This window comes from Mytilus edulis, chromosome 2, assembly GCF_963676685.1.
Source record: "Mytilus edulis chromosome 2, xbMytEdul2.2, whole genome shotgun sequence".
NCBI classification, from domain to species: Eukaryota; Metazoa; Mollusca; class Bivalvia; order Mytilida; family Mytilidae; genus Mytilus; species Mytilus edulis.
In genome coordinates, this window is record NC_092345.1 from 31,512,053 (window position 1) to 31,538,248 (window position 26,196).

The 26,196-nt window shown below is 33.5% G+C and overlaps 3 protein-coding genes across 4 annotated transcripts; all 3 read right to left on the bottom strand.

Moving 5' to 3' along the window:
* Positions 1-209: 209 nt before the first annotated feature.
* Positions 210-1,487, bottom strand: LOC139510809 (uncharacterized). Its single transcript, XM_071297340.1, has one exon. The coding sequence runs from the start codon at positions 1,485-1,487 to the stop codon at positions 210-212; it is 1,278 nt and encodes a 425-aa protein (XP_071153441.1).
* Positions 1,488-6,960: 5,473 nt separating this feature from the next.
* Positions 6,961-13,993, bottom strand: LOC139511956 (tripartite motif-containing protein 2-like). Of its 2 annotated transcripts, none has more exons than XM_071299170.1 (2): positions 13,856-13,993; positions 6,961-9,159 (listed from the first exon to the last, which is right to left on the bottom strand). In XM_071299170.1, the coding sequence occupies exon 2, from the start codon at positions 9,156-9,158 to the stop codon at positions 7,512-7,514; it is 1,647 nt and encodes a 548-aa protein (XP_071155271.1). In that variant the 5' UTR covers position 9,159; positions 13,856-13,993; the 3' UTR covers positions 6,961-7,511. The 2 variants fall into 2 exon arrangements, with proteins under 2 accessions (XP_071155271.1, XP_071155270.1); XM_071299169.1 differs by lacking the exon at positions 13,856-13,993 and adding an exon at positions 11,375-11,478.
* A 7,400-nt stretch (positions 13,994-21,393) lies between these two features.
* LOC139510810 (uncharacterized) lies at positions 21,394-22,179 on the bottom strand. The gene has a single exon (XM_071297342.1). The coding sequence runs from the start codon at positions 22,177-22,179 to the stop codon at positions 21,394-21,396; it is 786 nt and encodes a 261-aa protein (XP_071153443.1).
* Between the last annotated feature and the right edge of the window lie 4,017 nt (positions 22,180-26,196).

Here is a 26,196-nt window from a genome sequence, read left to right on the forward strand (position 1 = left end):
CTAACAGCTCTTTTGATTCACGGTTGTAAGATAAACCGGTCGGTTGAGATATACCATCGTCTTCTGTCAGGACAATGTCATGTTTCCCTCTATCATGAGATATTCTATGTATGTTGTTTAAACATCCCCATTGTTATTGGCACAGATAGCCCAAGGATCAAATTTTGTACGGATTGTGTTCAGAACTTTACCATTGATATCCATCATGGTTAGAGTGTTGCGTTCATTTTTACCCATATTTGATCTTTTACACTGGTGATTCCTTCACACATTCCTCCAACATTTATAATCTTTCTACTAGGCTTTAACGACTTGCTACTAGGCTTTAACGATGTCAGGTCAATGATTTGGATATATTTATCACCTTGAGATACTAAAGCATATTTGTTTCTATATAATGTAATATATTTTGGTTCAAAGTGCAAATTAATTTCTTTATAGTTGGATCCATCGTGTTTACATGCAAAAAGTTTTCTACCACTGTACTGACTAAGGAGTATCCTGTTACCAGGGAAAAAACAACCTCTTAAAATACACACACCATCACCTAATTTCGTGGTCTGGAATGAATTAATCAGCGACAATTGTCTCTCGTCTCCATGGGATCTGACAAGAACCTGGCTTTGTTGGTCGAGATCTAGTACAGGTATTGGTACTGGGACATTATCTACCGTTATATTACCCAAATCTAGGAGTATCGTTTTAACATTTGATTCCAATTCTAGAGGATGATACGTGAGTGTTGGAATAGTTGCTATTTGAAGTTCTCTTATTTTCAATTCTTTCTGGTGAGTTTTAACATCGAGACATTTTACCACCTTGAATAAATGGATTTCAGATGCGTGTTGTTTAAGCGAGTTTAGATCCCTTTTCCATGTAGACAATGAGTCAGTGTTGAAACGGACGCCATCTTTATTTAGGGATATCATATCTTTACATTGTTTATACTTATTATCAATGTCTTTATGCATATCTGCTTCAAGTTTATCTAAATAATCGACAAGTCTCTGTTTCATTTCCGACACTCTTTTCTTGATGTTGTTACGAATGTTCTTTAATTCTTCAAGTGTTGTTTCATTTTGACTCAGTATTTTTTCTGTAACCTGACTTAGGTTTTCAATCCTTCTCTCTAAGTCGGAAATAGCAGTGCTATCTTTCACGCCCATGGCAGCTTTTTCAACTGAGATGATTGGTTTGCAATTCTGATGTGATACAAATACACATAAATTGCAGACCACCTTGTCATGAGTACAACAGAACAGTACACTCTTATGACGGGGATGAATGTCGCAGTTCTTGGACATTTCAAGAAAAGTTGAAGTACGTTGTTGTATTTCTTTACTTGGTACTGTTTGTTGAGCTGGTAACATCTTTTCGTGAATGCTAGTAGTGTGACCAACAACTTCGCTGCATCCATTGCACGCAGATATTGTTTTTGTGTCTTCATCCCTATGCTGGCAATTGACACCAAATTGACTATCCGCCATACTACTGTAATATGAGAAAAACATAACCTTTGCATTAAAAGGGCTGACAAATGTTTATCTGACAGTATGCATAGGTGTACATCAATTCACAATGAATCGACATTTACATAATATTATTATAAATGAAAGTGTATTTTTGTATCTAAATTCATCACAATTTGCAAAAAGCAAAGTGAAATATGTCAAGAAGATGACGAAAAATGGTGTTCTGGTAAAATAATGATGAAAAGCAAAGCAATATCGAAAGGGAATAATAAATCATGTTAGAGTAGCAGGTGAGAAAGGATGGCATCATCTTTTTTTTTGTGATGTTTAAGGTTATGTATAACATATATCATTAATATTTCGACTACTTTCAGTAATTTGATGTGTTTTACTCTGACTTGTAGAGGAAATTGTACAAATGGTATAAACTACAGAAAAAGACTATTGAAATAAGGGAAAACGTGTTTAAAGGAATATCATAATAAGCATGCCTAGTAATAATTCAAAATGAATAATGGTAGAGTTAAAATAAAAAAACTTTCATAAACTGAGCGATTTGTTCCTTTTAAAAGACATAGGGACGAGTTTATGTTGATTTTAATATTAAGAAAGTCATCAAATAAACTCATCATAGATACCAGGATTCAATTTTAATATTTAGGCCAGACGCGCGTCAAATAAAGTACGAAGTTGAAGAGCATTGAGGACCAAAAATTACTAAAAGTTTTGCCAAATACAGCTAAGGTAATCTATTCCTGAGGTAGAAAAAACTTAGTATTCCAAAAATTCAAAGTTTTGTTGACAGTCAATTTATAATTATGAACAAATCAATGATAACTCAAATCAACACAGAAGTGCTGACTACTGGGCTGGTGATATACCCTCGAAGAAATAAATATTCAACATCAGTGGCATCGACCCAGTGGTTGTAAATAAACTCATCATAGATACCAGGTTTCAAATTTAACATTTACGCCAGACGCACGTTTCGTCTACACAAGACTCATCAGTGACGCTCGAATCAAAAAATGTAAAAAATTGTCAAATAAAGTACGGTGTTGAAGAGCATTGAGCACCAATAATTACTAAAAGTTTTGCCAAATACAGCTAAGGTAATCTATTCCTGAGGTAGAAAAGCCTTAGTATTTCAAAATTTCAAAGTTTTGTTAACAGTCAAAAGTAAAATCACAAAAATACTGAACTCAGAGGAAAATGAAATCGTAAAGTCCCTAATCACATGGCAAAACAAAACACATCAAAAACGAATGGACAATTACTGTCATATTCCTGACTTGGTACAGGCATTTTCAAATGTAGAAAATGGTGGATTAAATCTGGTTTTATAGCGCTAAACCTCTCACGTTGTTGACAGTCTCATCAAATCCCGTTATATTTACCATGATGCGTGAACTAAACAGACATAATAAATAAAATAGTCAAAATATGGGTACAGCAGTCATCATCGTATAACAATTTTAAAAGGAACAATTTACATCTATCTACAAACACATTCATTGATTGGCGTGTCTCACGTCAGAAAATTTTATACGTCACATATTTTTGTCGTTCAATGTTTATACAAACAATTTTAAAATTTCACATGGGCAATGTTAGCATACAGGGTTAAAAAATCTAAAATAAGTCAGAATTTATTTCAGAAATAGACCGAGATTTAAAATAGTCCAAAATTTCTATTGAATTTATAAGAATCCACAAATAGTTCATTCCACTGCGCGATTGAATAATTTTGACGTTTGTGGTTCAACATATTTTCTAATTCATAATAGAAATATATCATAATGACATGTTATAGAACAATAGCATACTGACAAGACCTTTTAAAGTACAGAGTCACATTATAAGAAATAAAGAAACACAAAAAGTCGCATATACAAAACACACCAGCAAAAATGAAAGATACATTTGTAATACCAACACATTGACGGGATGTTTAAGTACCGTGCCACGTTAAATGGATAACACATAAAGCATTCCAACAGTAAAAGTAATATAAATAATAGATCAAAGACAAATGAAAGAACAATATAACACGCTGTTAAGATGATAAACAACATCAGTACGCAGAATCTATACATCAAGACTATCATGTATTATTTGTGAAGTTGATACGGAATATATTTATCAACAAGGTCTTGGTACCTTCCAATGAACTTTTTTTTTTGAAAAAGGACAAGACATTCTTTGACACACCCCTGGTTCGTCAACTTTCGGCTCAGACACTTTATAATTATGAACATATCAATGATAACTCAAATCAACACAGAAGTGCTGACTACTGGGCTGGTGATACCCTCGGGGAAATAAATCTCCATCAAACCATACTAAGTCGTCTCTGTACTGAGTTTTATATTATTTACAGCATTTTTTCCAGCCTGTATTGCGAGTTGGTGTTCATAATTCATGTTTTGGTGTACAGTGACTTTGAATTGTAGTAACATATTACAACCTGAATATTGGACGACACAGCATAGGTTGACACAAAATGAATGTGGTCAAAGAATTGAAATTGGTCTTGTACCTATTATGATCTATTATGGTCCAATATCCAAAATCGAAGTACATTGTTAGAATCAGCCCAAGAATTACATTTTTGATACTTATTAACTATTCCATTTCTGTTCAAAGGGAAACAACTTATCCTTCTGAATGACACCGCTTGTTGACTATACCTCATCACAATATTTCTGAACGCCTCATTTGACTTTATCGCACCATAGGAAAATAAGTTCGATGAGATCGATTGAACACTGACGCTATGAGGGGTCAGAAGATTTCAAAGGGGGCATCATGGCGTCCTGTCTTCTATCGTTCATATATTCCATGTATGTTGGGCGTTTGATTTTTTTGCACTTCAGTGTTGCTGTTGTTCCGTTTGTTTTCCTTTTATAGTTTCCCTCAATTTTAGTTTATAACCCGTTTGTTTTATCTCAATCGATTTAGGACTTTTGAACAGCGATATACTACTGTTGCCTTAATTTATAATAGTAGTTTAGTATTGTTTAATTTAGATAATTTATAAAACGAAATGAACAGGAAAAGTTCGCTGTGCTAGAAAATTCGTTAAATGATTCGGTACTGACCGCTTACGACTCCTTAGATAGTGAGAAAAATCTATACTGGGATTCGAAAAATGGCACACCCTTATGGATGTTGACCCACTTTGGATCCGTATGAGGTCAGTAGCAAACCATATTACTTATAGAGGATAGAATGGTGGTAACAACTGAAGATATTTTGAAAATCTTGACATCCCGGCAGTATAATACATTTTGTTCGATAAGGGCAACATTAATATACCGCTGTTCAAAAGTCATAAACCGATTGAGAGAAAACAAATCTTGTTTACAAACCAAAACCGAGGGAAACACATCAACTATAAGAGGAAACAACGAAACAACAGAAACACTGAAATGCAACCTAAAAACAAACGATAATTTAACACACAGAAACAAACCATAAGATAAGAACTGCAATTTTCCTGACTTCGTTCAGGACATTTTAAGAAAAATAGTGTGAACTGTTTTTTTCTGGGCTAGCCAAACCGCGCACTTTTATGGTAAGGTTAAATATAACCCTTAAATAATAACATTACATGACAGGACTACAGTGCAAATACATGCAAAAACATTCAGGACAGAGGAATACAGAAGTCAGTTTGGGTATTCAGTATAAAGATGGGAGAATTTCATCATCCTTCCTTTTGTTGATACGAAAGAAGAGACGGACGAATTTTTGATTTTCTAAAATCTGATATTTCGTGACTGATGTAGGGGCATATACGTGGGATCCCATTATTTACTATGTGAATCATGAAAAAAGAACTACAATATGCCTGCATATTCATACATTTTGTATTACTTAAAATTATCTGTCAAATGATTCGGTACTGACCGCTTACGACTCCTTAGATAGTGAGAAAAATCTATACTGGGATTCGAAAAATGGCACATCCTTATGAATGTTGACCCACTTTGGATCCGTAGGAGGTCAGTAGCAAACCATATTACTTATAGAGGATAGAATGGCGGTAACAACTGAAGATATTTTGAAAATCTTGACATCCCGGCAGTATAATACATTTTGTTCAATAAAGGCAACATTAATATACCGCTGTTCAAAAGTCATAAATCGATTGAGAGAAAACAAATCTTGTTTACAAACCAAAACCGAGGGAAACACATCAACTATAAGAGGAAAACAACGAAACAACAGAAACACTGAAATGCAACCTAAAACAAACGATAATTTAACACACAGAAACAAACCATAAGATAAGAACTGCCATTTTTTTTTTACTTCGTTCAGGACATTTTAAGAAAAATAGTGTGAACTTATTTTTTGGCTAGCCAAACCGCGCACTTTTATGGTAAGGTTAAATATAACCCTTAAATAATAACATTACATGACAGTACTACAGCGCAAATACATGCAAAAACATTCAGGACAGAGGAATACAGAAGTCAGTTTGGATATTCAGTATAAAGATGGGAGAATTTCATCATCCTTCCTTTTGTTGATACCAAAGAATAGACGGACGAATTTTTGATTTTCTAAAATCTGATATTTCGTGACTGATGTAGGGGCATATACGTGGGATCCCATTATTTACTATGTGAATCGTGAAAAAGAACTACAATATGCCTGCCTATTCATACATTTTGTATTACTTAAAATTATCTGTCAAAAGGTGTTCTGCAAGGATCATCAGTCATTTACCTTTCATTTGATACCTAAATAACCAAGATGTATTCCACATAGTTTGATATTAGCTATTTTGTTTTAAAGATGTACTATTTTCCAGCACTAGTAGCAATATCTAAGTCTCAAACGGTCATTCTGGTCTGATCAAGTCTGAATCGACTGGATTTACTGCTAGAGAAAAAAAAAACTTTTTCAGACTTTCAGACGCTGTCACGATTTACCGTGTTACGTTCATACAGTCATATCAAGATAAACAAGAAAGATTGTGCTTGCGTCCGATTACGACATGTTCAGATCAAAGGTAAAATGCTGTTCAGATTTTGTATTATCGTGTTCAGTCGTATCAAGATTTAAAATATTCGCATGCAAATTATGTTCTTTTTGACCGGGGTTGATTTGATCTTACCAAGCCTACTTATATTATGTTGTAAATAATTCTGCTATAACCAGTGTTATTGGTCGTTTTTAACTTGCAGTGGAGTGAGCGTGTTTTTTTTTTGTTCCGTGTCGAAGCCCTTGCTTTTACTTTGAGATAATGAAAAACAGTTGGGTTTTTTTTTTACTGTATACTGATTTTGTGTCATGCATGGATCCTTTGTTTTTCTATTTTATGTTTTAATGCACGCTGTTTAACCAAATATAAAGTATTTATATTTGGTTAAATGCTCTATCTATTTTGAACATATGTGTAAATAATTGAGCACATCCAAATATGTACACTTCAACATTAACTGTTACTTTCTAAATACAATAGAACATACACAAGTTTAGATACTGAATGGCGCAGTTAGACCACCTTAAAATTTTATTATCCCAATACAATACAATATGTATTTGATCTGGTCCATCAAACTAAAATAATAAAGTCCATCAAAACACAAAGATACGCTGCCATGTAGAATCTTTGACAAATCATGTTCTGCAAGAAAATAATCTACAAAATAAATACAACACATTTAAATGCTGTTCTTTATAAAACTTGAATACAATTTTTTTGTAAACAAAAAAATAGATAAATAAATAAACTTCTACCTATCTATATAACGTGCGATTAAGTGTGGTCACTACCCAGTCCTCGGTAACTAAAATAAACCGTGCAATTTACTTTTATACTGACCGCCAAACCGGTTAACGGCAATAGTTATACATCTTATACAAAATCCCAATTATAAAATTAATGCACAATCTTTCAAATTCATTCCGCATTCCGCACATAAATTCATTTATCATGAATAAATTATATTGAACATTTCAATTTTTTTCAAGTACAAATATATAGATACAGATATCATGTTTGATTTAACAGTAATGTTTCCTTTAATAGGTTTGATAAATATTGATTGTTTCACAATCGTTGTTTATCACTAACAGTTCTCTTGTTTCAAAGTTGAAAGATAAATCGCCTGGTTTCTTGATATCATCGTTTTCCGTCAGTACAATCTGTGTCTGTCCATCACCAGATATTCTGTGTATATTGTTGGATAAATATCCTGCTACATAAACATCACCATGATCATCTACTGTTACACCACTAGGACATTTCAGGTCAGAGCTGTTACATATCTCTCGTTCTTCTCCATCCGCTGCTATGAAGTAGACTTTACTTTTAGTAACGTCTGTACAATAGACATCACCATCTTTGTTGGCACATATATCACATGGATCAAACGTTGTTTTTATCGTATTTATAACTTTACCACTAATATTCATAATAGTTAAAGTTTTGGGTTGATTTTCGACCCAGATCTTATCTTTTACACTGGTGATTCCATAACAATGTCCTCTTACTTTAAGTTTTCTTCCAGGTTTAAATAAGTTAAGGTCAATGATCTGGATACCTCCATAACCTGATGATACTAAAGCATGAGTATTGTCATACAAGCTCATATGTTCTATTTTATAATCAACTTGTATTACTTTTGGGTTGGAGCCATCAAGTTCACAAACATAAAGGTTATTCTGTGAAAATTGACTAAGGAGTAACCTATTACCTGGAATAAAGCACCCTCTATAAACGCGCACACCATCACCTAATCTTGTGGTCTTAAATGAATTTGTCAACGATAACTTTCTCTGTTCTCCGACCATAAACTGACATTGTTGGTCAATATCTAGTACAGATATTGGTGCTTGGACATTCTCTATATCTATTGTACCCAAGTCTGAGTGTTCATTTTGTATGTTTGACTCTAACCCTGATGGATGATACGTAAGTGTCGGAACAGTAGCTGTTTGAATATCTCTGATTTCCAATTCTTGTTGGTGAGTTTTCGCATCTAGAAATTTTACTGCCTTGAATAAGTGAATTTCAGATGCATATTGCTTCAGAGATATGATATCTTTTTTCCATGCGGATAGTGAGTCGTAGCTTAATTGGACGCTATTTATAATTTGGGACACCGTCTCGTCACACTGTTCATACTTATTATCAATGTCCTTATGTATATTTGATTCTAACTTGTCTAAATGGGCGATAAATTTCAGTTTCATTTCCGTCACAGTTTTCGTGATTTTGCTTCGATTTGTTTTCAAATCTTCAAGTATTGTCTCATTTCGACTCAGTATGTTTTCTGTAACTTGGCTTAGGTTGCCAATTCTTTTCTCTAGGTCCGAAATAGCAGTGCTATGTTTTACGTTTTTGGCAGCCTTTTCGACTGAAATGATAGGATTACAATTAGGATGTGATACCGGTACACATGAATCGCAGATCACCGTGTCATGTTGACAGCAGTAAAGTATGATCTTTTGATCGGGATGATTCTCGCAGTTCTTGGACAATGTAAGAAGAGAAGAACTGAGTTCTTGTATTTCTTTCATTGGTACTATCTTGTGAGGTGGGTACATTCTTTCATGAACTCTAGCACATGTTTTACAAACTTGCTCACTACAATCACTGCACCAGGAATCGGCTATTATGTCTTCTTTACCACGCTGACAGCCGACACAAAATATACTGTCTGCCATACTGTAACATGAGAAATACAAAGCGTAAGCATTAAACTGTTAACAAAATATAAATATATATAAACAAGTATAAATTGAAAACAACGTTCAAACCTAAATTGATCACAAGGTGTAACAATATGGATCTCTATATTAGTTTTATGCCAAGTAGAAAACAATAAACCTGTGGCAAGGATAGTAAACAACAACATGAGGTGCTAATTTTTATACACCATATCCGGATTTCGATAATTAATGTCTCTTCAGTGATGTTAGGGATCGAAAAGTATTTGGAAGGCGTTTGAGTGTGCCGCAAACCAGGGTCCCTTTTCCATGCCCTGATGGTTAGATTAGGGTCCCTTTTTCATGTCCTGTTGGTTAGAACATTGTCACTTTTTCATGTCCTGCTGGTGTGAACAGTGTCTTTTTTTTAAAGTAGTATTTGACTAGAACAGGATCGCATATTTAACTGTTAAAGATACAGTCTAGATCGGCATCTATTTTATACGGTCTAGAACAGGGTATAAATTTTCTGAGCGTGTATAGAACAGGGTATGTTTTTCAATATTTTTGTTTAGAACAGGGTATGTTTTTCAATGTTTTCTGGTTAGAACAGGGTATTATTTGGCAAGTGCTGTCGGCACAGTTGTAACCAAAAGTATAAGCAGTATCCCCCCACCCCCGGGAAAGATATATTTTAACAAAATTAACAGAACACATTTGACTAGCAGGTCGAACAATTGATGTTCTTAAACCCTACTGACTACCATTGACGGTATCTAAATAAATTGATCACAAAATGGATCTCTATATTAATACCAAGTAGAAAACAATAAACTTGCGGTAAAGATAGTAACCTTGATTTTTTTTTTGTTTCTCGTGGTAATGAAATCAAAACAATGTTCAGTATATTTTGTTTTCTTTACATGTGATTTAATAATACCAACTAAAAATCTGTTTCAGATAATCACTCTCGTCGTCTGGGATCATAACACAAGCAAGGCAGACATTGTGCCATTGATTCATTGCTTTGAAAGAACGGATTGCAATTGTTCCTAGATCATTCACATCGTTTTTTTGCCTGTAAAAAATTCTCAAACCAGATTCTGTTTATCTTAGCCGTATTAGGCATAACTTTTTGAAATTTTGGGTCCTTAATGCTCTTCAACTTTGTACTTGTTTGGCTTTATAACTTTTTTGATATGAGCGTCACTGATGAGTCTTATGTAAACCGGGCGTCTGATGATTAAATTAAAAGTTTTCATCACATAGTCCGTTTCTATGTTTGTTGGCGTTTGTTTGTGTAGCAGTTCAGCATTTCTGTTGTTCTGTTTCCCCCCCTTATAATTGATGTGTTTCCATCGGTTTGGTTTGTGACCCGGATTTGTTCCAGTTAAATCGATAAAAGACCATTGAACAGAGATATTGTTTTGTTCAGGCATCGTTGTTAATATAATGTAATTTGATGCGACTGTCATACAAGTGAGAGGTTAAGCGCTATAAATTCAGGTTCTATCCACCGTTTTCTACATTAGAAAATGCCTGTACCCAATCAGGAATATGACAGTTGTTGTCCATTCGTTTAATGTGTTTTATCATTTGGTTTTGCCATTTGATTAGGGTCATTTACAGAAATGCATAAGAAATTAATTGGTTAAATTGCACTCACTGACCGCAATAAACTTTGTGGTTAGCAAAAACATATCAAGGGACGGACCTAGCCATTTAAAAATAAAATATCCAACCCCCTCACACTGCTTTGATCTGCCACTGTTTCCTTTGAATTATTTAAAGGTAACTACATTCACTATCATGAATTGAATAATGAAAATTACGCGAACCAGCTTTTGGCATTAATTTCATTGGAGAGTATGAAAATCTAAAAATAAAATACAGGTGTAAACAGGATACCGATGTTTTTTTCATAGATTTTTTCAACAGTACTAACCATGCTAACCCTAGACTATAAAAAGTTAAAATGAAACTTAAAGAAGAATAAGATGAATGCATGATAAAGCCGTAAACTTTACAATCATAGACAATTACAATACTAAGATAAACGGTGTTTCATTATCAAAAGATGAAAATTCTGAAGTAAACAAGTATGACCTACTTTCAGGTCAATCAGAGAGAAATCGGCTGTTCAAAGAGAGAAAGATAATAAAACCGTGGCTTCAACTTAGACTCGATATATTTACTTAAAATTATAACATAAAATCATAGACAAATTTACTTACACTTATTAAGTTTACCAAAGATAGCACTCGATACCAGAATTTCAAACGGCGAAGCCAAATTCCTTCTCGACAGTTCAATGTGTAATCTTATTATACACATTAACATATTCAAATCATAGCACGTACAACAACCGTAAAACACGTGTTAAAGGGCGGATATTTTGAAGTTTATAAAAATATGTTTTAATAATGCGAGCCAGATTTTTTTTCTTGCATAATATTTTGGATGCACTTTCTTTTATACAGTTTTGGACTATTGGTTGAATGTGTAAAAACTTGTTTCAAATAAACAAGTCAACATCAAAGTATACAAAGGTTTACATGATGCTGTGAATTGAACATGTTGAATGCCTTCATGGACAAATCCGGAGAAACTCATTATAATATACAGAAATCATCAATTGATTATTTCAGTCTGAACTATGTTTTATAAATATTAACAGTTTCCGAATCCGTATTTACTATCATAGAGCTTTTGCAGAAATCATGACGTTTGTAAAGTATGAGGGGGTATGAGTATTACATGTACATGCATAGAATTTCGATATGTTTGTCATTCCTTTTCCTTACATGAATGTATAAAACGTTGACAGGGAATATGAACCATTATCCTCTGTGAAGATGCTGAATAATAAACAATATACAACTATAATATAATTTTGGATGTAACGCGTCTTTTGATTGGCTGACGTTGTTTTGTTAATCAGCTAATATACATAATTTTGTCATGTGACGTCATCAATGTTTTTTCATGATTTACTCCGGTTTAAAATGGAATTAATAATTTATTCGAAATAACATAAAAAAAAATAAATAATAATTAAAAACCAATTGTTCAGAGAACAATTGAAGGTCTTTCCACCAGTAAATATCTATTTTGATATTAAAATATTAAAAATCAGTCTAAAATGTCAATTCCTATGGCTTTATGATGTATAGATATGAATTTCAAGCAAAGGTCATAATCTAGAACGTCAAATTTACCTATGACCTTGACCTCAATTTCAAGGTCACAAACTGAGGATCTCAAATCAAAAGACCCTAGGTCTCTAATATGTATGGTAAATAAGTTATATGACTTTACGCATAATTTTAGATATGATAGGGGCTAAAACTCACGTTTATTGACTACGCACCCTTTCAACCAAAATTATTAAGTTACGACATGTTGCAACTAACAATTTAGTAAAAATTATTTGTCGATATCTTATAAGGTTAATGAAAATGAGTGAAAATAAGCCAAAACCAAAAATTTAGAATATGACCTTGACCTTTGACCTTGACCTCAATTTCAAGGTCACAAACTGAGGATCTCAAATCAAAAGACCCTAGGTCTCTAATTTGTATGGTAAATAAGTTTTATCACTTTACGCATAATTTTAGATATGATAGGGGCTAAAACTCATATTTATTGTCTATGCACCCTTTCAACCAAAATAATTATGTTACGACATGTTGCAACTAACAATTTAGTAAAAATAATTTGTCGATATCTTATAAGGTAAATGAAAATGAGTGAAAATAAGCCAAAATCAAAAATTTAGAATATGACCTTGACCTCAATTTCAAGGTCACAAACTGAGGATCTCAAATCAAAAGACCCTAGGTCTCTAATATGTATGGTAAATAAGTTATATCACTTAACGCATAATTTTAGATATGATAGGTCTAAAACTCCCATTTATTGTCTACGCACCCTTTCATCCAAAATTATTATGTTACGACATGTCGCAACTAACAATTTAGTAAAAATAATTTGTCGATATCTTATAAGGTTAATGAAAATGAGTGAAAATAAGACAAATTCAAAAATTAGAATATGACCTTGACCTTTGACCTTGACCTAATTTTCATTTTTTTGGACCAAGGACCTCAAATCAAAAGATCCTAGGTCTCTATCACTTATGGTGTTCCAGTTTAAAATACATTTCAAAATTTCAAATACAAAAAGGGAAATAACTCTCATATGGAGCGTTCATATTGCTTCGGTCGAAATTGGACAAATCATGCGAAGGATATAACGAGCAATTTTATAAAATAAATTTGTCGTAATCTTTTACGGTTGCGAAGGAGATGCGCTAACAAGGAAAACAGTGTTTGGGGAGATAACTCCTACAAAGAAAAGTATTCGGTTACGCAGGGTAAATTTCAAAAGCGCATAAACTGTTCGATATCATATACCAAATATCTAAGCGACATATTGCGAAACAAATGTTTATCGCAAGAACAAAATTTGGCGGAAGAAAAAAAAAAAAAAAAAAAAATAATCAGAAGAAAAACAATAGGTCTTTCCACAGAAAAGTGGAAAGACCTAATAACACGTCGCTACGCGGGTTCTTCAGTGTGCACCACATTTTTTTATGTTATTTCTTCAGAAAAAAATATTACAGTCATTCCTTTAATATATTTATCACGGTATTAACAATAATTCTGTAAACCAAATCAAAAAGAGAGAAAATTAGTATACAAGACAAAACTTACCATGATATCACTAACTCGTACTGAAATTAAGTCAATCCTAATTTTATAAGGGAAAGGTGACATGTGTTTTTCCTACTACTTCAGACATTCACCTGTTCAAAAGTTTATTGACTGGGTAAGGCCATTTTAAATATTAACAAATTCAAACCAGTTTAGTCATGTAGGTAGAACTATTATTATCCGTTAACATGTGATATTGAACCATAAATTGTCTGATTTGAAATACATTAATATTCCATTCTCAATTTTATCATTGTAAAATTTATCATTTTTATATGTCTACTACCTGGAATTCGATGACGTATTGCAGGGTTGCGTATATAAACTCTGTAATCTGGGTAAAACTTAATAAAGATCTTAAACAAAATCCACTTATGTTATTTAAATCGTGACTGATACATTCATTCAAATGGTAATTTTAAAGAAAGAAAAAAACACACACACACAAACATCCGATCGCTATTACTGTGATGTTAATATATCTTAAGTGTGTCCCGAATAACATACAACATATACTGATATACATTACATATACACTTAGCAAAAAATTAATTATATATGTTATAAGAAAATAAAATTAATAGATGTTTGTGGGCTATTTATAAAGGGGAAAAAAATCCAGATGCTAATTTTCAATAGGAGAAAGGAGGGAAAACTTAAATCATCTGTTAACAAAGTTACTATTTTAATATCTGAATTCCCTCCTAAAAAAAGTTTTGAACGAAAATTCAAGTATTTCAATGTAAAGTTGTATTTTGTACAGTTAATTACTCGTACATGTTTCACGAACATATAAATGAATAACAAAAGTAAAATCACAATATACTGTACTCCGAGGAAAATTCCAGACGGAAAGTACCATATCTAATTACAAAATTAAAAGCTCAAACACATCAAACGAATGATCAACAATTGTCATATTCCTCACTTGGTACTGGCATTTTCTTATTTCGAAAATGGTGGATTATACCTGGTTTTATAGCTAGCCAAACCTCTCAATTGCATAATGGTGAAAAATTGTGAAATTTAGAATGTCATAGATGATTTTGTATAATAATGGCACCCTCAACGGAGTTGGGGTGACATATTGTTATTCTACGTTTCTTTTTATTTTCTTTATTTTTATTATTATTTTTCTTCCACACTTTTTTGTCCAGTCTGAAACTCTGATATTAATGGACCCAAACCAAGGAACTCTACCATTTGTATGTATGTATGTACGAACATCCCTCCGCGAACGGAGCACCCCTCGATTGCTGCGAGGGTACAGTGGAATCCGTGTACACTCCCTATCAGGATTAATGGAGATGTGTCACTAACTTATATACAACCCACCACCAGGACAATCCCCAACCCAACACAGAGGGAGTGTTAGGAGACACAGGGAAGTCTGTTATTATGGTGGAGGAAGCCGAAGAACTCGGAGAAAACAACCGGGCTTCTCGGTGGGAACAGACAAACCGAAGAGATAATTATAGATTGATCTCCAGGTCAAAATCGGTGACCACTTTGACCTACCGAGGCCCCCAAAGTACCCATTCTAGTTTATTCTCCGGTCTAGGTACCAGAGATGTGTGTGGGAGGGTGAGAATCGCCCTACTAATAGTACTGAAATTCCAGCGCCAGGATCGAACCCGGGACCTTCAGCACTGTAGCCATCGGTCTTAACCACTAGGCCACGAACCCACAATATAATGTTAACCACCATGTGAAGATTTGTAATTGGGGGGTGGCACTTTCAAGATGGCTGTCGTTACCATGGAAACGAAACAAATGTGAAAAAATCCAGTTTTTGGTTTTGATGAACTGTTTGGATATGCTTAAACTTAGAATCATTTTATTTTAATACAATGTAGGTGCCCACTATATACAGGTGTTGGATGATTTTGGCAATCATTGGAACTACTAGGTTGCCATGGAAACTACTCCAAAAATTTCAAAAATATCAAAATTCTCCAAACTTCATGAGCAACATTGTCAGATGTGGTATTTGGAGTTGGAATTTCCAAAATAGCTGTTGTAACGTACCATGGAAACAATGCAAAAAGGTCCAAAATTTGAAAAAAAAATCAAAATGCTGCAAACTGGATGAAACTTTTCAGAAATGGTAACTGGCATGTGCAGACTTGCATTTTGAAGTTGGAATTTTCAAAGTGGCCGCTGTAACCATGGAAATAGCAAAAATTTCAAAAATTTCAAAATGCTCCAAAATTGATGAAACTTTACAACAATGTTAATTGACATCTGTAAATGCGCTCTTTGACTGAACTTGATTTTCAAAATGGCTGACGCTCACCTGGCAATATGGGAAGGGTGACATCCGCTATTGCTTGCAATGGCAATCTAGTTAGTTATTATTTTCATGTCAAATTGATCATGTTTCAAAAATGGAATTGAGATATTTGAAACAAGGTAGAAAAGCAATTTATAGCATGTTGGGAAAATGTATCAGCTTAGGTTTGCCTTTCGAAAAACAACTTGATAATCCTAATTTCTTATACTAAAGTAGTACCCCAATCTGCTTTACGGCTGTTTTGTCAGGGGTTTAGAGAATACTAATGCTATTGAATCCTTGTTTATTTGCTACAATTTTACAAAAATTTATTAGGTTTTCAAAAATCTACATCTAATTGTATTTTAGATGGGGAATTAAAAAGACATATTCTGTATAGGTATATGTAAAAGGCCCATTACCTCTGTTAGTGGACTGTTAGTCCCCGAGGGTAAGATGAGCTGAGTAGCCAGTACTTCCGTACTGTCATGAAAATCCGGATATTGTGCTGTTGAAATTTGCTGCTGTAAAATTATGGAAATTATTTTAAATTAAGGAATATATCTCCCTCATGTTGCTCTCTGATTTCTTGTCTGGTTTTTGTCCTTTTTGGTTTATAAGCTCTACATTTGTTTATAAGGTTTGGATTTTCAAATAATTTGGCCTCGAGTACATTATAGAGACATTATTGTCAAAATGCGCATCTGGCTGAAACAAATATTATATTAATAATTACTTTAAATATCTCCACAACATTGTAAAATCTGCAAATTTTCGAGATTTTTGTTTTTCCCTCCCAGGGATTCGAACTCATGCTATTGGGATATCGAGACAACAGCCCGTGCACTCTGTCCAGCGTCTAGACAATTCGGCCACCTATGCTGAAATAAATATTCACATTTCGTCGTCAGTAGAATCAGTTGTGACAGTCGCCAAAATAAATTCCGCTAATTTACATGCAAAGGTATTGATAAAAGTTTTGAATCCGCAAAATAAGAACCGCCAAAATATTTCGTACTTCTTATTCAAGAAAATCGCGAAATTTTATACACGCGAAAACAACCCGCTATACAGTATATTAGGCATGAAGATTGAATTGATTGAAGATTAGTTTAAGTTAGCTGTAGCAAAGGATCGTAAGATGCAGTCATATAAATAATTGTTTTGATTGTTTTGGCAAATCTAGGACAGATCCATCCATTGGATCAGCATTAATTGTGTTCAAGTTTAAATTAACTACCTCCTAATGGGGACAATTTAAAGGGGAAATACACAATTTCTTACTTACAGTTTAAATATATTCATTATGAAATAACATATATTTTCACAAAGTTGTATCGCTAAATGTGCAGTAATAAAGAAGAAAATCAATATTTAATTAAAAACAAGAGTGCACACGCTGAAATGTCTCGCCTTCTATACTAATCATTGATATGTACTATATATACCATGGTTTTTACGAGTTAACATATTTAAACAAACGAATCCGAAGGATGAGTTTGTTTAAATATGTTAATGAGTAAGACACATGGTATATAAAATTTGTAATATAAATAAAATGATTGACAGCTTCAAGACCTTCAACTGATATTGGAAATTGATCACGTTACAGTTTTATCCAATGAAATGGAAACTCGCGCAAGTCACTTTTGCGCTTCGTGTATGATCGTCCGTGTATTTCATGTAGTAGAACCCCTGAATTTGCAGAAAGTAAAGAAAATGTCGGATTTTCCCGATTTTTTTTTTTAGTTTTGTGCCCCGTGTATGATTGTAGGCGCAGGTAATTTCATAATGTCGTCAGACTGAGGTAAACAAAAATGTTGGATTCCAGCGACAAGGATTAAATAATTATTCTAATGACGGTAAGAATTGGGTTTTTTTTTCAATGTATCATACAAATTAATCATATTTTACAGAATGTTCATCTAATTGAAAAAGGCTTTTCTTCCGTTATTTTATTAGATTATTTATTAAAACGCAATTTTAATGATAAAACAATATTTTAACAGTGGCGGATCCAGGGGCGTAGATAGTGTACGTCCCCTAATCATGTATTTCACAGATATTTGTAGCCGATATTTATCCCTTTTTGTATAGGTACCCCCCTTTTTAAATCGAAATTTAATTGAATTTTCGCAAAAGAAATGATAGTTTAAAACTGAAAGAAGAAACATTTAGTAATTGTTTCCAAAATTAAGGGAATTCGTAACAATCCTATATAGTTTGAAAAGGGTTTCTTGAAATGTGGTACACATAATTTATTGCTTTTTCTTATAAAATGAAAACAAATGAAGATCTTGACCTTTTAGTACGTTTAACAGTTTCCTAAATATTTAAGAGGCGGATACATTTGAAAAAAAGGTGGAGCTTCAGCCATGGAATAACATGAAAATGAATATGTTATACCATGGCTGAAGCTCCACCTTTTTTCCTTTGGATTCTAGTCGAGTTGCATATTTAATTAGCAAAGTATGGTACAACATAAATTTGCATATAATATACCATGGTTTTCCCTCACCAAACTTTTTAAGCAAATTATTTCATAAAAACATCAAAGGAAAAAAAACAATTTATGTTACAATATGTTGATAGTCCTAAGTATAAAGCTTTATTACAACTGTCTCATTAACTTAACATTAACCAAAATAACTAAACAAAGACCAATGAACCATGAAAATGAGGTCAAGGTCAGATGAACCATGCCAGGCAGACATGTACAGCTAACAATGCTTCTATACAACATATATAGTTGACCTATTACTTATAGTTTAAGAAAAATTGACCAAAACACAAAAAATTAACACTGTGCAATGAACCGTGAAAATGAGGTCATGGTCAAAAGAAACCTACGCTACTGACATAAAGATCATAAAATATTTCCATACACCAAATATAGTTGACCTATGGCATATAGAATTAGATAAATAGACCAAAACTCAAAAACTTAACTTTGACCACTGAACCATGAAAATGAGGTCAAGGTCACATGACATCTGCCCGCTAGACATGTACACCTTACAATCATTCCATACAACAAATATAGTAGACCTATTGCATATAGTATGAAAAAAACAGACCAAAACACAAAAATTTAACTATAACCACTGAACCATGAAAATGAGGTCAAGGTCACATGACATCTGCCCGCTAGACATGTACACCTTACAATCATTCCATACAACAAATACAGTAGACCTATTGCATATAGTATGAAAAAAACAGACCAAAACACAAAAATTTAACTATAACCACTGAACCATGAAAATGAGGTCAAGGTCAGATGACACCTGCCAGTTGGACATGTGCAGCTTACACAGTCCTTCCATACACCGAATATACAAGCCCTATTGCTTATAGTATCTGAGATACGGACTTGACCACCAAAACTTAACCTTGTTCACTGATCCATGAAATGAGGTCGAAGTCGAGTGAAAACTGTCTGACAGACATGAAGACCTTGCAAGGTACGCACATATCAAATAAAGTTATCCTATTACTTAGAATAAGAGAGAATTCAACATTACAAAAAATCTGAATTTTTTTTTCAAGTGGTCACTGAACCATGAAAATGAGGTCAAGGACATTGGACATGTGACTGACGGAAACTTCATAATATGAGGCATCTATATACAAAGTATGAAGCATCCAGGTCTTCCACCTTCTAAAATATAAAGCTTTTAAGAAGTTAGCTAACACCGCCGCCGTAGCCGCCTCTGGATCACTATCCCTATGTCGAGCTTTCTGCAACAAAAGTTGCAGGCTCGACAAAAATCATATTTTAACATAATTGTAAGCGCGTCGGTGAATAATTTCATATCTAATTACCATCCGATAACAAGAAAATAAAACGAACAGACATGCAACTGTTTACATTAATGAGCTATTTTTATGCCCCACCTACGATAGTAGAGGGGCATTATGTTTTCTGGTCTGTGCGTCCGTCCGTCCGTTCGTCCGTCCGTCCGTCCGTCCGTCCGTTCGTTCGTCCGTCCGTCTGTCCCGCTTCAGGTTAAAGTTTTTGGTCAAGGTAGTTTTTGATGAAGTTTAAGTCTAATCGACTTCAAACTTAGTACACATGTCCCCTATGATATGATCTTTCTAATTTTAATGCCAAATTAGAGTTTTTACCCCAATTTTACGGTCCACTGAACATGAAAAATGATAGTGCGAGTGGGGCATTCGTGTACTGAGGACACATTCTTGTTTTTTTTATATATTTACCGTAAATATTTTGATTTATTTTTGTAGACAGCCCCAAAGACTTGAATTTACTGTCTAAACTGGGATGTAACCTCGAATGTTTACCAGTCCGTAGGACCGGGTCAATGAGCAACTCGTCTAAAACTTTCATTTCAGAGGAACAATCGGTTTTCGGATAATTGGAATGCAAGCCTTTGTAATAAAACGTTGTAAGTATGTAAAATTTTCCCTTTAAAACTATATAAAAATAATTCTTATATGATTTGCAAATCTGTAAATACTTAAAACGGATTGGTCAATTAGAACTTTTTTCCCTTAGTTTTACACTTCGATAAACCATTTTTCCGAAATTACTTTCGTAACCTTCACTGTGTTCTATTCATGCGTGATACACATTTATGCAGGGATCCCGAGATTTTCGGAAAATTGAGGCTGAAAAACAAAAACATAACACTTTTTTCTATTTTAATTTATATAAAACAACAAAAACATAATGCATTAAACTTTGAAAATGTACAAAATTAAAATTGATAAAAATTCCGCGAAATTTCATGAATGATTTAGCGAATTTACGTCATGACAAAACACAACGTCATATGAATGAAAACTTTCAAGCGAAATATTATTTTGTTACTTATACGCTTCAAATTAGGATAATATCTCATTAAAATGAAGTTATTTAGATAGTTGCTATTTCATTTAAGATTATGCTGCATTTATCAAAAATTTCTGGACTATATGGTGGCTAACTCCTTAGCATGGTGAATTTAGAAACATCAATCAAAAAAATGTAAATAAAAAATTGCGAGTGTTTGGCTGAAGAATTATAAGGATTAAACACATTTTTTCTAGAGGTTATTGGTGTATAAACCGGGGCTCATACTCATAAAAAAACATAAAAGTCTTCGGACTTGCATTCATTTTGTTAGTTAATCGGCCCGGTTAACACATTAATTCCTACAAAATATATTAATTGGTTATCTCAGTCAAACAAGTCTTTCCAAAATGAATTACATATATACATACTGATACAGTATATGCGTTTGGAATTATCGACACTTTTCCTTTATTGTGTTTTATAAATATTGACGTTACTAAAATTGTTGTTTACAACTAACAGTTCTCTCGTTTCATAGTTATAAAATAAACCGGTTGGTTTTTGGATACCATCGTCTGCTGTTAGCACGATATCATGTTCTTGTCCATCCTTTGATATTCTGTGTATATTGTTTGATTGTGTCCCTGCTACATACACATCACCACGGTCATCTACCGCCACACCCTCAGCACGTATCAGATCGCGACTGTTGTATATCTCTGTTTCTTTTCCATCCGAAGTAACTGCGTAGACTTTATTACTCTCAAGGTCTGTACAAAAGACATCACCATTTTCGTTGGCACATATATCATTAGGATTAAATGTTAAATGCATTGTATTAATAACTTTACCTTTTATATTAACTATAGTTAGAGTGTTGGGGTGATTTCTTACCCAGATCCTTTCCTTCATACTAGTGATTCCTCCACAATTTCCTCCAACTTTTATTTTCTTACAAGGCTTTAGTGTTGTCAGGTTGATCATCTCAATACTGTTATTTCCTAAAGATAATAAAGCATGGTTGTTGTCGTACAAGGTAACACGAGCTGATGGATACTCAAGTGTAATTACTTTTGAATTGGATCCATCAAGATCACAAATAACTAAATTGTTCCCTAAGTACTGACTTAGTAGTAGCCTATTACCAGGAATAATGCAACCTCTAAAAATAAAACGCACATCATTTCTTAATTTCGTATACTGGAATGAATTTGTCAACAACAATTCTCTTTGGAGTCTGACCAAAACTGACATTGTTGGTCGATTTCTAAAACAGGCATTATTACTGGCTCATTTTCTACATTTATTGTGCCTAAGTCTTGATAATCGTTTTTCATTCTTGACTCCGATTCGGGGGGATGATACGTAAGTGTCGGAACTGTCGTTGCTTTAATATCTCTGATTTCCAATTCTTTGTCGTATGTTTTTGAATCCAGAAATTTTACTACCTGGAAAAAAATAACTTCAGATGTATGCTGCTTTAGTGAATTAAGATCCCTTTTCCATGTAGACAATGAGTCAGAGCTGTCATGGGCGTTATCCTTGTTTCGGGATATTGTCTCATAACACTGTTTATACTTAGCATCAATGTCTGCATGTATATCTGCTTCTAACTTATCTAAATGAGCAATAACTGACTGTTTAATTTCCGACACTCTTTTCTTGATGTTGTTTCGACTTTTCCTCAAATCTTCAAGTGTTGTCTAATTTTGTCTCATTATGTTTTCCATTACATGACTTAGGTTGTCCATCCTTCTCTCTAGGTCTGAAATAGCGGTGCCATCTTTAACACCCTTTGCAGCTTTTTCAATTGGAATGATGGTATTGCAATGTTGATGTGACAAACGTTCACACGAAACACAAATCGTCTTATCATGTTGACAACAGAACAGTGCAATCGTTTGATCTGGATGATTTTCGCAGCTTTTGGACAACTTAAGAAGCGAGGAAATAGGTTGTTGTATCTCTATCATTGGTACTACTATGTGAGGCGGGGACATCCTTTCGTGAACTCTTGCACATGTTTTACAAACCAGTTCACAGCAATCACTGCACCAAGATTCGGCTTTTATGTGTTCATCTTTAAGCTGACAAGCGACACAAAATGTATTGTCTGCCATACTATAAAATAAACAAAATATAGTGTTCTATGCCTTATGTGTTATAAAAGTTCTTGAATTACTTCATGAAATAACTTAACGTGAATTCTCGATTGAATAAAGGGTGTAGTGGAAACAGAAAGATTCAAATTCTCTTGTTGAAATGTGCTGATATTTATAAATAGAAAACAGCTGGTAAAACATAGTCCATACATTGTCATCAGTAAAGGTTTTGTGGGTATAGTGAATCATTATAAATAATAGAAGATGATGGGGAAATTGATAATTTTATTAACCAAAATGTGTACCAATTCACCCAAAGGTTAGATGGAAAACAAGGTGTATGTGATATAAGTGAACTGTATGTTAAACATGTCAACGTTTAAATCTAGGCTTAAATCAAAGAGCAGATTGCTCTGAGGGATACGATTGTCATTGTTTCATTGACACATGTATACATGTAGCTGGATAATATTATTTTCAAAACTAATTCAACTGCACATGTAAAATGTAATTTACGTAATCTGAATAGTTACAAAATAGCCAATCCCGGATAAAAGTGTATGAACAATGTACTTAGGGCTATTGTGTTTTATTTTTGTACTATCAATTGCAAGTTTACTTTCCACAGCAGTCACTGAGACTCAGAGGGAGAGATGGTGTTTCACTTCGTATCTTATCACCTATTTTCCTACGTTAGTTCTACGAGGAACTCCATTCCCAACTCTTTAAATATTTAATTTCCTTTGGGTCAGTGATCATGACTCCTTTCCGTACACATTCCTCGGTTTAAATTGCGATCGTGTTTAATACAATACGACAATTGATCGACAGAACGAGCTAATACTCGACGTGTTGTTTTGATTCAAAATTCACGGAAGTTACTTCCGGAAGGGAGACAACTCGAAACGATAATATGGAAGACTCTATTTCGCCTGAAGGGGTGTTGTAGTAACTTTTATGCTGTGGACTACATTTATTTTAATTTAAATGATGCATATGATTTAAAATTGTGCAACAACAATAACCCTCAATAGCAGACATTCCTAGAAAAGATCCCATGAGTTATAAATTAATTAATTGAGTGGGGAATCCGGAGCAACCATTCAATCTAATACCCCTTGAAGTCAAGAACACTATACGCATGCGCATAATTTCCAAAACAAACTCTGGAGCAAGAACTATATTAAATGTTTATTAAACGACCTGGATGGTTCTCTATTTCTTTATGGAAGTACAATATCAAATATCAGTTTCATAACGGTAACATATAGGAAAAACTCCACTTCAGTTCTTATATGACAGAAATAGATTTATCGGAATTCAGAGAACTCTTTTTATCAAAACTGGGAAATTCCCTCTGACGTGTTTCTAAATTTATAAAAACACTAAATATAAATACTACTTTATTCTGATTTTCCGTGTCGTTAAAAACACGCATATATAAGTCAAAGGAATTATCAAACCTGAAGATTATGAAAAGAACATTATAGGAAAGTTGTTTAAGTTCAATCCCTTTGTTTTGTTTTTGATTTTATTAACCAAAATGTGTACCAATTCACCCAAAGGATAGATGGAAAACAAGGTGTATGTGATATAAGTCAACTGTATGTTAAACATGTAGTTAAATTATGTTTTTGTTTATGTCAATCATATATTAAAGATTTCCATTTGATCTAGTATATGGTGTCCTACAATGTACCTTTTTTACCGTTATGAAACTGATATTTGATATTGTACTTCCATAAAGAAATAGATAACCATCCAGGTCGTTTAATAAACATTTAATATAGTTCTTGCTCTAGAGTTTGTTTTGGAAATTATGCGCATGCGTATAGTGTTCTTGACTTCAAGGGGTATTAGATTGAATGGTTGCTCCGGATTCCCCACTCAATTAATTACAGACGTCAGACACGCGAAATTGTTTAAGTTCAATCCCTTTGTTTTGTTTTTACCTTTTAAAGCAAGACAATCATAAGAATCTGTGATGTTCCTTAATGTTTAGAATAAAACGGTTGACGTGAGGGCATTGTCCTGAGCCACTGGTATAAGTCTACCGATTGCTTAAAAGCAATCGTATCCCAAAAACAAACTTATGTATAAGTTAAATCCAAACTATAAAAATCTTCCATCTAATCTAAATGATTTTCAAAAATTACCAAAATATAAGACAACTACTGACGAGTTTTCTGATTTAATTAGAACTGAAACTTTAATATGTATCTTGATAACATGCATGGTTGAACACATTTCATATATGTCATTATGATATATTTCTACTATAAATTAGAAAATACGTGGACCCACAAACATCAAACTTATTTAATCACGTAGTGGAATGAACCATTTGTGGATTCTAATAAATTCTATAGAACTTTTGGACTATTTTAAATCTCGGTCTATTTCTGAAATTAATTCTTACATACTTTTGATTTTTTAACCTTGTATGCTAACATTGCCCATGTGAAATTTTAAAATTGTTTGTATAAACATTGAACGACAAAAATATGTGACGTATAAATTTTCAGACGTCAGACACGCGAAATTGTTTCTTTTAAAATTGTAACACGATGATGACTGTTGTACCCATATTTTGACTATTTTATTTATTATGTCCGTTTAGTTCAAGCATCATTGTAAATAACGGAATTTGATGAGACTGTCATACAAAGTAAGAGGTTTAGCGCTATAAACCAGGTTTAATCAACCATTTTTTTACTTTTGAACATGCCTGTACAAAGTCAGGAATATGACAGTTGTTGTCCATTCGTTTTTTATGTGTTTTGTTATTTGATTTTGCCACTGATGTGATTAGGGACTTTTCGATTTGATTTTCCTCTGAGTTTAGTATTTTTGTGATTTTACTTTTTGCCATAATACCACATGCACAACTCCGAAAGGTGATATTTCATGGTCCTAAGTTTAGAGAACCCAAACACATCAATTGGAACCATCACTTAGAAATACTTGTGGATTCCATTGAGGACTACGCCAGAGCATGGTTTAAACGAAAACTTGACACTTTGTCAGAATGGGTCAAAACAATCAGGTATCTGACAAAACGTTGCATTCATTAGTTGAAATACACAGTGAATGATCGACCAATGTTATTTTAGAGACAATGAGGCTGTGAAATGTCTATCATCTCTTCACTATAACATTGTATAAGTAT

Coding starts and splice junctions, on each gene's coding strand:
- LOC139510809 (XM_071297340.1), bottom strand. CDS start 1,487: ATGGCGGATAGTCAATTTGGTGTCAATTGCCAGCATAGGGATGAAGAC.
- LOC139511956 (XM_071299170.1), bottom strand. CDS start 9,158: ATGGCAGACAGTATATTTTGTGTCGGCTGTCAGCGTGGTAAAGAAGAC.
- LOC139510810 (XM_071297342.1), bottom strand. CDS start 22,179: ATGTCAGTTTTGGTCAGACTCCAAAGAGAATTGTTGTTGACAAATTCA.